The sequence below is a fragment of the Macrobrachium rosenbergii genome, chromosome 27 (assembly GCF_040412425.1).
Source record: "Macrobrachium rosenbergii isolate ZJJX-2024 chromosome 27, ASM4041242v1, whole genome shotgun sequence".
In the NCBI taxonomy this organism is placed as follows: Eukaryota; Metazoa; Arthropoda; class Malacostraca; order Decapoda; family Palaemonidae; genus Macrobrachium; species Macrobrachium rosenbergii.
In genome coordinates this window covers 32,996,153-33,011,824 of record NC_089767.1, presented here as the reverse complement: position 1 = coordinate 33,011,824, position 15,672 = coordinate 32,996,153, and the positions used below count along the sequence as shown (strand labels likewise).

General features: G+C 33.0%; 1 protein-coding gene across 1 annotated transcript in view; it reads left to right on the top strand.

Moving 5' to 3' along the window:
* LOC136853579 (uncharacterized) overlaps positions 1-15,672 on the top strand; it is a 359,829-nt gene that overhangs the window by 238,292 nt on the left and 105,865 nt on the right. Inside the window, 1 exon segment of the mRNA XM_067129318.1 lies at positions 8,071-8,166. Within this exon segment, the coding sequence (XP_066985419.1) occupies positions 8,071-8,166 (96 nt within the window).

Below are 15,672 nucleotides of genomic sequence, written 5' to 3'. Positions count from 1 at the left end.
AATCAGAATTTCAAGTCAAAATTCTGTATTTAAGTTTTGAATGCAGTAAGCATAGAAAATATATCAGAACATACCCTTTCTTGAGCACTTTACATTGAATTCATTTATTTAGTGATACAGTAATACTGTGTGCAGTAGGCTATACAACAGAAATTCTAGGCTTTGCTAAATTTATTTGCAAGGATCCACTAATATTATTTCTAGAAGTGCTATGATGATCATAGGCCATGGTAGTACAAACTCTGTTTTATCACTAGGTAGTATAATAATTAACTTTCAAATTCTTTTCATTAGTAAATGTCTGACTCAGTATACTTATTTCGCAGCATATGTCACATCTGTAATAGCTTCAGATAATGACTTGTGGTTGCATCAGAATTCAGTAATTATGTTCCAGTTTTTAGGACTTTTAATATCAGTTTCTCAGATTTCTTATCACACCTTTTGGGACTAAACTTTTGTTGTGCTCGGATTTAATGCTTGTTTCATTGGCATCAATTGTGTAGTCTCCACTTTGTGAGGGTTTGGCCGTTTGCTGGTTTGAATGATCCTTTCATGAGGTGCTTCTGTAGTTGTAAAGTTAAGGTGTTTGGCAGGTTACTTTTATCCTTGAGACTGCATCATGGATTTGAAATGTGGGTGTAGCTGACCAGTTGTTCTTGAGCTTTTAAAGTTTTTAAAAATTTGGAAATATGGTATAACATTCACTCAGGAATCATTACATTTTTCCCTGTGACTTATGTGATTTTTAGTACCTTGTCTACAAATTTAATTTCAGCTGCTATGTAGTGTTAGTGTTTCTAGTGTCTTAGTTTTATTTTATTTAGGTTTTCTGACAAGCAGGGTTCAGCTGATGGAGTTACCATCATTCTAGAGGTTTCCTTAGATTTCTTTGAGTTATGTTTGGAAGATTACATTGTGATATTTGTTAGAGACGAGATTAATCACAATTTTTAGATTTCAGACTTCTGTCTTCAGTTCTGAAGTATAAGGAATCTGTAGCATGCTTTGTTGCAATGACATTTGGCGTTTGTGCTCCTAGATTATGAAAATACTGTACACTTTATGTTTTAGAGAATAAAAGTGTTTTATCACATGGAATTCTGATACACAGGCTGTTGTATCTTAGCCATCGATAAATTGTGACCAGTAAAATTACTGGAAAGTGAAGGCTTAGCTACTGATGTGTGAGTACCTCTTAATAAAAGGGAAAAATGTTGGGTACATAAGTAAGGCCTGCAAAACTTAAAGACAATGGTAGAGATTTTGAAGAGGTGTGACTACAGAATGCTACATTTCATGGCTAATGTGATTGTGAAGATCGTATAACAAATGAGGAAGTTCTTCAGAAATAAGATGTCCAATAGCTAGAATATAGACTAAGATTATTTGATCAAATGTTGAGATTGAATGAGTGGTAAGTCAGACTAACTAGGTATGGGAGTAGAAGGACAAAAACAAGTAGGAAGAGCCAGAAAACCATGGAGAAATGGAAAAGATAATGACATAAACAAAATGGGAATATATGTATAAAGTGTACAAGAAAGAAGACATTGGAGAGACATCATTTTACTCCTGCAAAGAGACAGTTGATTTTAAAAATGAAAATGGTTATAGAGAAAGACCAATTTACTAAGCTTACTTTGAGAATTGGACTCAACCTTGAGTATCAAGCTTTTGACATCAAATTCATCAAGCAGACTTTGAAATAATGCTATTGAGTGTGATCTTAATGTTATTATGCAGTAGAGGGAAATGGTACCCAAAAGGACCTCTAGTCAAGGGAAAAGTAGTCAGAAGAAGAAATGTCAACAAATGTTTGACCAACTTAAAAATGTCAGCTAAAAATATTAAGCTCTTTCATCAAGTTGCATTCAATAACTCATCATTTAGAAATCAGCAAGGGTTTATGAGATAGGCCTAACCAGGAGACATAATCCAAGGAGATAGATGCTATAATCAGTGTTAGGCTTCCTCTTGAAAATGACTAACCTCTTGGGGCCCCAAAGGTTATTCTCATGTTAGTTAGCATAGGTGGTTAAAAGAATTGTCAGTAGCATATTCAGATAGTTTATTTAAAATTTTGTTTGTCAGCTTCATTATATGGTCTGTACTGTAGGATGAGGCTGTAACGGTTTGCTTTGTTTACATTGCTGTACTGTATTCATTTTCTTCTCAGAGTGGGAAGGGCCACCATGCTACGGAGCTCATTTTTTCTAAACCACCCTGTGAATAGCACATTAATACATTTTAAACTTAGATAGTTTTAGGATAGCTAGCGTACATGAATATATTTGGATGGAGGATATGCCAGTATCATATATGGAGATAGAGTAACACATTAGTTCATAGAAAACAGAAATTTCATAACGTTTCTTCAAAGTTTATAACGTATTTTTAGGCTAATGTGATGCAGTGGCTCATTTTGCCATTTTGTGCAAGAAGAAGCAAATTCTAAAGTAGCCTCAATCAGTTACTTTTCTTGACAGATTAGCAATTTGAGTTTTCAGGTATCGAAGTTCATGAATTTTGCCATAGTATTTCACTGACATGATATTGTTGATGTGTGTTGAAAGATCCTTGACATGATTACTGTACAGGAGTTCTTGTATGTTAATTTTAATTGCTCAAAGAAAATGATCTAACTGACTTCATGACTTTTGCAATTTTTTATGGAAATTTTGGGATTTCTCGTCTTTCTTTTGGTGTTTTTATTGCCATGCCTAGAGTGACAGTGTGAAAGTAGTTTTGTATCCATTTTCGTTAAGGTTGGTCTGATGTTATTGAATGTCTCTGGACTTCTTGTGCCTGGTCCTGTGTCACACAGGAAACAAGTGTTTGAAAGGAATGTTGAAGTGGATGTTGGGGTCATTAAAAGATCATGAAGAGTTGAAACTTACATGTATTTGTTACTGACACACACACTACATTGCAATACATCTGAATCCATCATCAGACTTTGTATACAGACACAAACACACACACATAACAGTTCCTCATGTGTACATTCCATATCCTCTCTATGTGCTTTTCTGTGTCTGCGGTGGAAGAGAACGTTACCTGATTCTGTGATTATTTTGAAGAATTGAGTTCATAGGGGAAAAGTAATGTTTTGTATGAGTCTACAGTTTAATAATCATTTAGTTTTGGAAGTATTATGTAGCTTAGGTGTAGTTAGGTTGAAGATATACTCAGTATTGTCAAGGCCATTGTTTCCAATTAAAGCTTTTGAGCTTTCCTCATTTCATGATAAATCATAGCTAATTCTGATATTCCTAGAATGAGGGTGACTGAATGGTCTCATTACTTGTCTGGTAGATACTTTAGAACATTACACTGTGATTGTAGTACTTGTTTTTAAGTTATACAATGGTAGGCAAATTATTAATGCTCTAAACAGTTTGTACATAATGTAATGGACTGAGTTGTGGAATTGTGCCTTTACCCTTTGTTTTAAATTTATGTATCGATTGTGCTCAAATGAAATGTGAGCTATTTCATACTAGTCTGTTACTGTAGCATTTTCAAGGGGTAGACTCCTTAAGACTTTATTCAAGTAGAAATGGGAGTGACTGTTACTTATTTTGGAATTTGAAATGAGTTGAAGGTTTCACTTTATGCACAGTAACTGCACTTCACAGCATAATACCTGCACTGTATAGGTCAATTGTATCTTAGAACCACCAAGAATAATTCACTCTCATTCTGATGTACTATAGTCAAGGTAACTGGGTGATGATAGTGACTGCAATTCAGCAAGTTTATTATGGGTCACTGGATGGTGAACAGTAAAAGATTGAATGTTCTGACAGTTGTCCTTATTTTAACCCCAAAAAAGAATTGATCCATCTCTAATTGTCAGGTGAACGTTCTCTTCTGTCGCCTTCTCCAGCTTCCATTTCTGAGTGTGCTTTTTTTTATAATCTTTACTTCTGAGGATTACATTTTTTAGAAACGTGTTGTTTAAAAGCTATAGAGTTAGTTGGATGTATGTATTTATACTTTTATATAAGCATGCTTTTAAGTATGTATGATGCATATGACTTGACAGATGGCCATATTTGTTTGCTCATATGTATATACTGTACATGGTGTGAGTACACTGTACATAATTCTTTCATACATGTGTAATGTGCTAAGAATTAAGGAATACCTTCATATGCCACAAACAGCAACTGTGAAAATATTCCAGGATTGTACTGTAGCCTGTTTTGGGTTTCTTGTGAACAGTCTTTAATAGCTTAAGTAACTTGTACCATAGTTATGGTAGCCAGTTTGGTTACCCCAGGTTACCACCTCAAAGAGAGTAGCCACTGTTACCCCAACAAAGGAATCTGGTTACTACTGTTGTTTGGTACTAGATACTGGTTAAAGTACATACCATGGAAGAAATGTGTCATTGGAATAGGGTTGGTTACATTATTTCATAACCAAGTGACTATAATATAATTTTGTATCATATATATAATAGTAATATGAAAGTGTATAAATACATAACAAGCGGTGAGCGTTACTGAAAGGATGACCTTTAATGCTTTGGATTAGTTCTTAAAAATGTCAAAAGTAATCACATTGAAGATGACCTCATATGTTTACGAATATCTGCCACCACTCTCAGCAAGAGAGTCTAGTGTAAAAGAAATAGTTACTGTTCAAGATGTCTGGCATATTTATCATTTCAGGTTGAAATGTTTCAATAATTTTACTTAGTAAGGCAATTATTTCTTGCTCAGATAAAAGACCTACAGAAGTCTAATCCCAAAGATATATGTCTGTTTAGATGTAGCCAGTAAATAGTAACACATTCCACCAGACAATGTACTTGAGAATCCTCTCATTGCATGAGACACGGAAGGGCCATTTTTAAAGACTGCATTGTTGTTGCTTAAAAAAAATGAATCACTTGATATACTTCATTTGTGCCATTGTTGTTTAAAGATAAAGTTTAGCCAAGCATAGTATTTCACTATAATTTACACTTGGAACTCCTAAATATGATTCCTAAGTAAGTGAATGTATTTTGCAAGAGCACCTACACCTTCCTTGTGTCTGACAAAGTCCTCTTGTATTGTAATCATGATACAACAATATTCAGGATGACATGAAAGTTATATGCAACAGTGCAAAAGTAAATATCCGGCATTAGTTTAATAGCAGATTCTTATATTTAGTGTAATTACTATATAAGTTATGATGCTTGTTTTCAGTCAGTTCTGTCTCAGCTGTAAGGTATGTTTTTGCTTTTGAGAAATCAGCAGTGACAAATGAGAGTGCTTTTACTGACTTTTGTAATGCAAAGGAATACTGTATGTTGGAGGCTCTGAAAACTACATTTGCATAAACACTTTGGGTTTGAAAATACTGAAGGTCCTTCACATTATTTGATACAAAAGGATACATGTAGGGTTTAAGCAGGTGAAAGTGAAAACAAACTATGACCTATTTCTAGTTGTCAGCCATTTCAGAGCCCCTGGGAAAGAGCAGGATACAACAGAATAAAATGATTGGTCAAATGCTTTTTGAGAGCTTGGTAATATGCATAGGCCATTGGAAATGGCAGCCTTCCAAATTTGAGGACTACTGATGAATTGTCAGATACCCTAATGGTTCCATTATAAATGAATTCTGTAACAAGATTATTGGTATCAGTTGCTGTATGTAGGCAATGATAATATATCTTCTTAGTTCCTTTAGAAGAGTCAGGTTGTCAGTTGCTCACACTCAAGCATGTATATTTTTGTATGTACATACAGCTTCAGCTAGTCTCTGGCTTTTGACCATACAGTACTGTTTTAATCTTTACCATTCAGCTTTTTCTCTCTTTTACAGTGCTTGCATGATCATTATGAATGTCTTTCGTTTATTTTATAATTCTTCTATTTTTAGTGGAGACTTTTATGAAAATTCTAAGCCCTCTTGCATAAGTCATTTTTGTCGTTTCAAAAACTGAGGGAAGCACGATGGCATGGCTGACTGGCTCATGTTACTAGGAGAGATGCATCGTAACTGTTGAAGTAGACGTTATTGTAAAAGGCTGCTTAACTGGTGTTCAGTTTTCAGATGTAACATCATTGCAGCTCATTCTTTGGTACTCTTTTTACGCTTGATCTTTGCTTGCAGGAGAGTATCCTGGAGATTTGTTTTCGAATCTAGCAAAGTTTAACTGCTGTGCTCTGCTCTTTTGACTTTTTTCCTTACTTTATATTCTAAAAAAAAGTAGATTTGATACATTTCAGCTTATATTGTATTTACAATGGGAGAATTTTATGTTAGAAGTGACAGTGCTGTACTTGTAGTGTCATGGGACAGCATAATTATGGTTTTGATGTGATGTATTGTGTACAGGGGTTAGTATCTTTGAATCTCTAAATACAGAAGACTTCATATCACTGTTTTATATTAGAAGTGCCATATATTGGTGCCTGATAATTTTCTGTTTTTCTAGATAGTACAATATACTACAGTATTTACATAATAGTAATGTGTAAGAGCGATTGTAGAGCATTAAGCATATTTTTCTTGGAAAACCATTTAAAAGTAATAGGAGTCAAGTTATTTGTTGCTCACCACATTTTTTATATGTTGAAAGATGTAAGTGTGGATATATTTACTCAAACAAGCCAAGAGTGCACTGAGGTCATTGTACAAGAATTTTATGAATGATTGTTCTTGAAACTCATGGTATAATAATTCAGATGTTATTCTTATTGTACACTCTACAAAGCTAAAAGTAGATTTTATTGCATATTCTACAGTGCTAGGAGATGATTTTATTTCATTTCTGCAAAGCTACAGTATAAGATGATTTTATTGCATTTTCTACGAAGCTAGAAGTTGACTGTATTGCATATTCTAGTTGTAACTAAATTTGAAATCTCAGACTGTACTTGATTTGCTAAATGTGAATGAGAGAAGTTCTTGTGCCATGTAGAAGAAGAAGTCTAATATTTTTGTGTTGAGGAACTGTTCCAACTATGCCAGTACAGTACTATGATTTTATCAATAACTTGGCTTCTATTATTTATGATTCTCGAATAACCTTAGTGTGAAGTAATTATGAACCTTGAAAATTCTTATACAATTTTGATAATAGCAAGAATAGAGGTTATATTAACCCCTCGTATTCAGTAGATCAATTTTGCTTTCATAGATAATAATTAATCTGAGACCTAGTTTCAGATTTTTAAAAAATACAATTTTAGTTTCTTCACAGTTTTGGTTAAGTAAAACTGATGTACTGTAGGCTGTTATTATGTAATCTGAAAATTCCTCTTAACTAGCCTGATGAAAAGACTGTAGAAAATGGTATAGAATGCAATTGTTAACTCTAGTTAATAGCATATTTTTGCCTTCATTTTGTATCTACAGAGCTGTGAATATCTTTGTTTATTAGTGCTGCTTGTCTGTTCTGATATATAATCTGTTGTGTATTTATATTGTTGAATTTGACAAACTTTGTTGGTGTTCAGTAGCCTCTATTTACTGAAAGTCTCTGTGCCTATACAGTATGAGATACCTCTTGTTATTAGCCTATTCACTATTTGAATTGAAGGAAATTATGTTTGAATAGCTCATTTGCTAGCCAGAGAGAGTCATTTGTGCTTGTAGATAAAAATTTAACCTATTTGCTAGCCAAAGAGAGTCAGCTGTGTTTGTAGATAAGAATTTAACCCACTTGCTAGCCAAAAAGTCAGTTGCTTTCATAGATAAAAATTTAATTTGCATTAGGTTTATTCATAAGGAAACATTATTGTATCTTGAATCTTTATTAGTCTGGAAGTGATATTTTTTCAACTAGCTAGCCATCACCACGGAAGTTAAATCAAGGTAACGAGTAAAATTAACTTTGGAAACATTTCAAGCAAGTGCAAAAAACCTGCTTTGATCATTTTAAGTATTCTGATCATTGATGCTTCATTTCCCACACTTTAAGGACTGTGTTTGTCCAGTTAAATCACTCTTTTGTAATTCACTTGACCTTATGACAATTGTTTCTTAGGGTTTGCCCTGCTTATACTCAAACACCTGATTTATCCTTATTTAATGTGAGTCTTTGTCTTGCCTCCACAGACCTTGGCGTAAACCAAACTCGTCACAATGCATACTCAAGTTACATAGACCTGGAAGATATAATTGAGGAGGAAGAAGAAACCTTAGGAGAGCATGGTAAGTAAATTGAGTTGTTGAGCCATTTTCTAGATATCAGAATGATCAGTGAAGAATGGGGACAAGTCAGATTCCACCATGTTTATTACTTTATCATTACTTTTTAGTACTTTTTATTACTTTTTTAGTCGTAACAGTATTCCAGGTATGGTGCATGTTATATTTCATGATAAATTGAACATAATTTACATGGTATCTCTTGAAACTGAGAAAGAATTGCTTGAAAAAGTGGCTTGGGGAATATAAGGCAACTTAGGAAATTCAGTGTTTTTTTCAACAGTGATATCATTTTCTGTAAAATGCATTTCATCAAGTACCTATAGACTGTAGCTAAAGAAAGTTCAGTTGGCCAGAAAGATATGTAACTAACAATACTTCATCCATCCAGTTAGAGGTACCAAAAAGATATGTAAATAATACTCTTTCTATCCAGATAGAGATAGGATTTAATAATCAACAAATCCGAGGGTTAGAATTTCTCCACTACGCATATAGCTTCCCACCATATTTTTATCCAATCACTTTGGCTACTACAGTATTTCACAGTTCAGCTTCTGGGTTCCTCCTTCTCATGGGCACCTATAATTCCTTTTAGTCAAGTTGATTTACTTTGCTTCTCTTTATCTTGCTCTACAGACTTTAAGCACCTCTAATTCACAACAGAAATAGAACAAAGAATACTTTGAAATTAGGAAAACAATTGGAAATGGTTAATAGTACCAGTAGTCATGATAAGGAATTCCATATGATTATATATATTGACTTCACAAAATTTTGTATAGATAGATGACATCCAAGTGGTTGTCTGTAGCTTCCATCATGACTTATATTGGTTCTGAAGTTTATTTAGATACTGTATATGAAGTATATAAGCAGAAGGACTATACTTCTGTAATTAGTGTGGTAGATTCAAACGAATGGTCCATTTAGCCAGTTCTTCATTAGTGCACCTTTTAATGACATATTCTTCCATCCTTAATCCATTTGCTCATGCAAAGGAAAATCATGCAACATTCTGGAATCTGACTCGTTCTCTTCTCAGTCAAGAACAGAGTACATTAGAAAATTTTTTTTCATATATTCGTATGCATATGGTTGAAAATGCTTATGCTATAATGTAATGCAGTTTCATGCCTTTTGACAGCAGTGAGAGTGAATAATTGCTTTCCTTTTGTCTCTGTGTTGAAATAGTCTTGTTTCCATTTTTTAGTGTGAAAGGTATGCTACTTGAGTCTTCAATATTGTAACCTAGTCTGATATATCTCCCATTAGTAACGAGAGAATTCCCATTTTCAGCCCATGATCTATCATGAATAATGATTCCATGTCAGTCAATCAGCATGAATTAGATGTTTTTACAGTAATGATTAGACTTAAAAAGAAAAAAGAGCCGACAATTCGATTTTGTATCAAAAATTTTTTTTTTAGTTAGCACTGCAAGTTTAGTCTATGAAGGTAGGTTGGTGCAGGAGACTTAGCTTATGATGTTGAGATCAGAATATAACTTCAAGTTTTAAAGCCTTTAGCATTCAGAGACTTCTAGACCTGTTTGAGGTAAAGACAAAGGGAGATAATGCATAGTTAGAGCTCAGGAAATATTGAAGAGACTCTATTGTAAAGAGAAAATGTTTATTTATCCTTGTATTTTGTATCATAAGAGCTGCTTCAGGACTCAAGCCTAATTTGAGTGGTTTTATGATAGGCCTAGTTAGGCCTAGTTTCCATTTTGAACTGTGTTCAGTATACCTTGGAGTAATTGATATAGCCTTGAACTTTATAACTTAATGAATGTAAGATTTTGGTGTCTAGTTAGAAAGTCTTGATAATTTACATAGTTACTTATGGTAGAGGAACTTTTAATATAGAATTCACAAGTAAATAATAGACTCGAGTTTACGATCATCAGTGAAAAGGCTTTCTATTGTGCCAGCTGCTGGGTGTGGAATTTTCATTTTCTAGCTTAGAAAAATTTTTAGCTGTATGTTAGACTTAGAGCTCGGTGTTTAGATTGTCTCTTGCGCAGTTCTGCATTTGGCAGCCAAATCGTATTTGTTGCATTGGTTCTGTGTTTGACATTTAAATAATGAATTCAGTTTTTTATTTCGCTAATCTTGATTCTAGTCATTACAATACTGTAGTAGGTTCATAGATGCATATTCTAACTGTGTCTTCAGATCGTGAGGTTTACTTTTGTATACATACTTATATTTTCTAGATTAGTACTTCAGCTTAATTTATTAAAACTGAGCAGTACTTTATTTGTTAGTTCAATTTATATGAAATATTTTTACTGTGCTAGGATTTTAACATAGCTGTCTTACCAAAATATTGTCTTGTAATTGTCAATTTGGGAGAACAGTTTCAAATCATGCAAATACCTAAATTTATTTTAATATGTACCTACAGTTTTCATTGTAGATACAAAAGTCTTTCATCTGACTGATACTTTTGAGTTTTTATATTGTGCTGTTATCTACTGAACCACTGAATAACAATAAATTTAGTTCCATATTTCCATATTTTGTCTTCATACAGAATCATAAACTGAATAAAAATATAAATTACTTTGTGCATCCTCAGTAGAATAAGTAATGAATCAACCTTACTGCATTTGTCATAGGTTTCCAGCTATGTATATTCAATGCAAAGTTACTAAAACATTCTTGACCCACTTGACCAAATACACAAGCTTATTACTGAATGAATTTTGAAATGTAAATGGTGTTTTAAATATCTGGAACAATTTTCATTACCATTTAAAAAGACACAAAATTAATTTAGTCATTATCAAAGTATTCTGGAGTGACATTGAAGGAAATAAATTCATACTGTAACTTGCTGTAATGAAAAGCAGAGACCACAGTACCAAGCATGCATGGATATAATTATTGCAGGTTTTTCAAAAATTCAGAGATTATTACTAATATTAAGGAATAACAGTGAACCACATGTTGAAAGAACAATTGTGAAAATACTGTTTGTCAAAAGTATCAGCATACTGTATATTTTATTCTAAGTTTTTCCATAAATATTTATATAATATTAAATAATTAGATAGGTACATTTTGGTAATTCAGAACATAAGTAAATATAGACATAAGGTTGGGATTTGATTGCTTTTCATTGTTGCAGGTGAAAATATATTTTAATTATGGATAGATAATTTTGTTAGGGATTATAGATCTTCATTTTACCGAGAATTAGTTTTTAATCTTAAAACTTCTAACAGCACAAAAGAAAACATTTTGGCTGATTGATTCCAATTCATAATTGTAAATAGACTATTTAAATATCTATATGAGTGGAAAATGCAAGAATTCAGAGAAAGGACACAGATATAGATACATACAGAGTTGTGGTTAAGACAGTGTGTTGTGAATTTGATTTTGGATAATGAAGAGAAGTTGACAAACCTAATGAAAGAGTTTTAATTTTTTTATTAGAGGAGAGAGTTTAAAATGAATACTAAGTAAAATTAAGGTTTTGAGAGTAAATACTGTAGTAGCCAGGAAGACAGAGGAATGAAGGAGCAATGATTTTTAATTTGGATTGTAGAAGAATGGAAGTATTGTTTTTGATTTGCATTCTAATTTGGGAGTACAGTACTGTAAACTAGATAGATTTTGGCTGTGGGAGAGAAGAGGTGAATCACAGAATAGTATGCTGGAAAGAAGATAGCAGGGTGTATGCAAATGGTTTGTACGAGTAGAGGAGCATCTATAGTAGCCAAAGTCAGCCTGTATAGTGGGATTGCAGGTAAAGTGTAGGTGGTAATGTACAAATAATGAAAATTGTCTTGAGTAAGAAAGATTGAAAGGATGAGGAGTATGGAGTAATAGTCTTGAAACAGTCACTAAATCCAGATTAGCATTAACCAACTACAACTTAGGGAAATTCCAAATGATTTTTTAGGTGGATTCAAGTCATTCAAATAATTCATGTACAACACAATAGTGTATGTTTATTAATTCATTTCCCATTTTAAGAAGGAAAAATTGTTAGTTGTATTTACATCAGAACACAAATTGTAATTAGGAATTAATGAAAGAAATTCATAAGAAATAAATTTTGCTACAAATAGTGGTATAGTACCCAAAGCATTTTTATTAAATGTATGTATAGAATCGACAAACCTAAGTTTTAACAATGGGTATTATATTTATTGTCTTTACATAATTCCAACAGGAAAACATGAATACTAGGAACACAAGTTTTTTTCTTATCTATCACACAGTGAATAATACACATCACATTTCATAATGTTTGACACATGGAACATTATCATTATTATCAACGAATTGTACTTTGAAGTTAGGAACTTATAAAACCACAAATATTAGATTAGGCAAGTGCGGCTATTTTTCACCTTAGGAAAATATGAGAGTACATTACTGAGTTTGTCTGGAAATAGTTTCAACTTGAAATCATACTGACTGAGCAAAGCATATCCTCAGTATTCTGTTGTCCTACAAATGTTCAGTTGAAATTTTTCATTTTTTTTTTCATTCTTATTCATCTGTGAAGATTGAAGGATTTATAAACCTGACATAGTTTTTGAAGTAATAGAAATTATTGTTCTCTTTACTTTTTGAAGTCAGAAATTATAGTTCTCTTTTCATTTGCTCTTTTCTGTTTGTCAGAATCAAAGTTTGTGTGATTTTGTACCTCTGTATAAATGCTTAAAGTATGGTTAAATTTTATGCATCAATAGAATGGAAGACCCATTTAGACCCATTTAACTCCTACAGAATTTTCATTGGTAGATACACGTAGCTGTTTTTTGGTTACAGTGTACAGTAGAAATCAATTTCCAGAGCTATATTTATTTGTAGAGAGAGATAGTATCTTGTGTTTTTAAAGATGTTTTAATATGAAATAAGTTTTTGCTGTTCAGTATTTATGTTGTAGATGTTATAAAATACCATGGTATTTACTGTAAGACAGACATCTTGCAAGATTTTAACCACATATTTTTGAGACCTGCTCATAACAAACAAACCATTGCCTTGGATAGCCATATACTGTATTTTGAAGTGTCATTTGTATACATAATATATCCAGAAAAGAAAGTGGTAAGATCCCCATATCACTCACCTGCCGTTGTCTGTGTGAACATCAGGTGAGTCAGATGAACAGGCTTTCGTCCTGACTGATTTTAACCACCTGAGAAATCTGTTCTAAGAACTGCAAGCCCAACTTCTGTGCAGCACAAGTGGCCTCTGTAAAATTCTGCCACCCATTTGTTTCCTGTGCTCCATCTGCCACAAACTCCATTCATCTCCAGCCACCTGGCTCAATATTCTCATCTTCCATCTGCCCTTCATCATTATCTTTAAAGCTTTGACCTCAAATTGACAAATTTGTTTTTCAGATATAATTTGCATCATACCATGATTCATGTTCTTATAGTAGCACATGCTTCACTAGACAAATGGTTTTTTGAGTAGTTTAAGGTCCTGGAGTCAGGTCATAGACTTTCCCTTTGAGGAAGATTATCATTGCCTATTGGGGGTCCTTCATTGTTCTAAAGCGCCTCAAAAGGTGTGATGTGGCCAAACTCTGTTTACTGTTTGGTCCAGCTGAAGAACTCATAATATAGTTCAGTGTTCTTTGTTCATTGCATTTTAGATTTTGCCAAAATAGAAAGATCATCCATTTTTAAGGTTGGTTGGTCAAGATTTAGTGACTGTTGTGAAGAGGAAGCAAATCCACTTTCTCTCCCATTCAAGTAGAGACCCACCTCCCCTTTTTGCAATTGAACTTTGGTTTCTGTATACTGTAGCAAAGTGTTATATTAACTGGGGTATTGGTGATGTATGTAGAGCTCTTACCCTACTGATTGATGGTTTCTCTTTCTACCTAAGCTGAATTGTCATCTTTACTTTTCTGGATAAGTGGTGTACAGTATGTAGTTGACAGTTCAACCAAAGTATAACAGGGCTATCTGAGGCAGTTATTTGTATGTTTGAGACAATTTTGCGGATTTTCATATTTGTTGTACCTTTGCAATACAAACTGCCGTTCTTTGTAAAAATTATAGTATGTTTACGACTAAACACAGTTTGTAAAATGTTAAGAATTGTGAAAAAGAAGTTATCTGTATTGAACTAAGAATTACTTTTTAGGTGCATTATAATTTTTAAGCTTGTCAGATCTTTCATAGTAATCCATACAAATAAGCCACTGTATTATTGATATGGCAGAATGATTTACCTAAGAATCATTTCAAGTCAGCGTAATTAAAAGAAATTCTTCTAAAGAATATATAAATTAATTTTTAACTTTACTTCTCCTCTCTAAGCATAGTCCTAACTTGTAGCTATATTTTCCAAAGGCTTAGTCCTGAACATTGACAATGTTTAGTGAGTTAACAGTTCTTTGTTTATTTAACAATTAGACCCAGAGTGTTTATGTTTCCTATTCCACATACAACTTTGTAAATGGCTAAACCCTACAAGCAGCTCTTTAGATCTTTCTGTGTACAGTACATGTAGAAAGATAATTCCTATTTGTTTTGTAAACTGAAGTTTAAATGGAAAAATTAAGATTACTTTATTTCATAGTTTTTGCACACATCCTAAAAAAGCACTTGAGAGCGTGTGTATACATAGGGCTTTGAAACCTTTTTTTATTATCATGTTGTTATAATCACTTTAAGACAGTGAAATCGTGTTGATAACCAGACACGTACACAGCTTGCTGTAGCCACATCATGCACAAAAAAGTTATCATTTGTACAAATTGGAACTTGGCTCCATTCTGAAGAATGTGGAGTAATTAGAAGAGAACTGTTCTGATGTTCCAGTTGATGTGACACCTTTACCTCAAGCTGAACAAAATTCATCTCAAAGTTTTTCTCGTATCAGTAGCTGAATGCTGTTACACTGCAGTGGGACGGGGCATTGTTTACTTATCTACTTTAGTCAGGTGAATTTAGGTAACAAATATTTTATTTTCAAGGATTTTACATAATTTTTTATTATAAAGTAAGTATTTACTTTTACATCGGGAGTTGAGTGAAAATGTAGGTTTTTAAAAAATAAGATGATAGTGATGAAAGGGGGAAAGAGGTTTAATATTGTTAGGCAGTTTAAACCCAGTTGATGACTAGTATTTTAGAACAGATTACTTGAGTGTTTAACATATAATCTACCCAAAATCAGTGTTTATATTAGATCTGTATACATACATGCAAACATACATATAGCTCTCACATTCAAGACATCTTTTATGCCCACATAATAACAACTAGAGTCTTGTAAAAGTCCCTTAACAGATTTGTCCCTAAAAGTCTACAGAGTTACTTCCTCTCTACCAATTTCTTTAAATCATAGGGCATAGGGCCCTCAAACAAGTCAAACCACAGTACACTAGCAAGTTTGAAAAATCTGAGTTCAGTATTTTAGTCTCTGAGTCGCAGGAAATAGTCCACAGATTAAGGTATATAAAATCACGTGAGATATGTACAGTATTGACAATATACTATAACTGATACATATGAGAAAC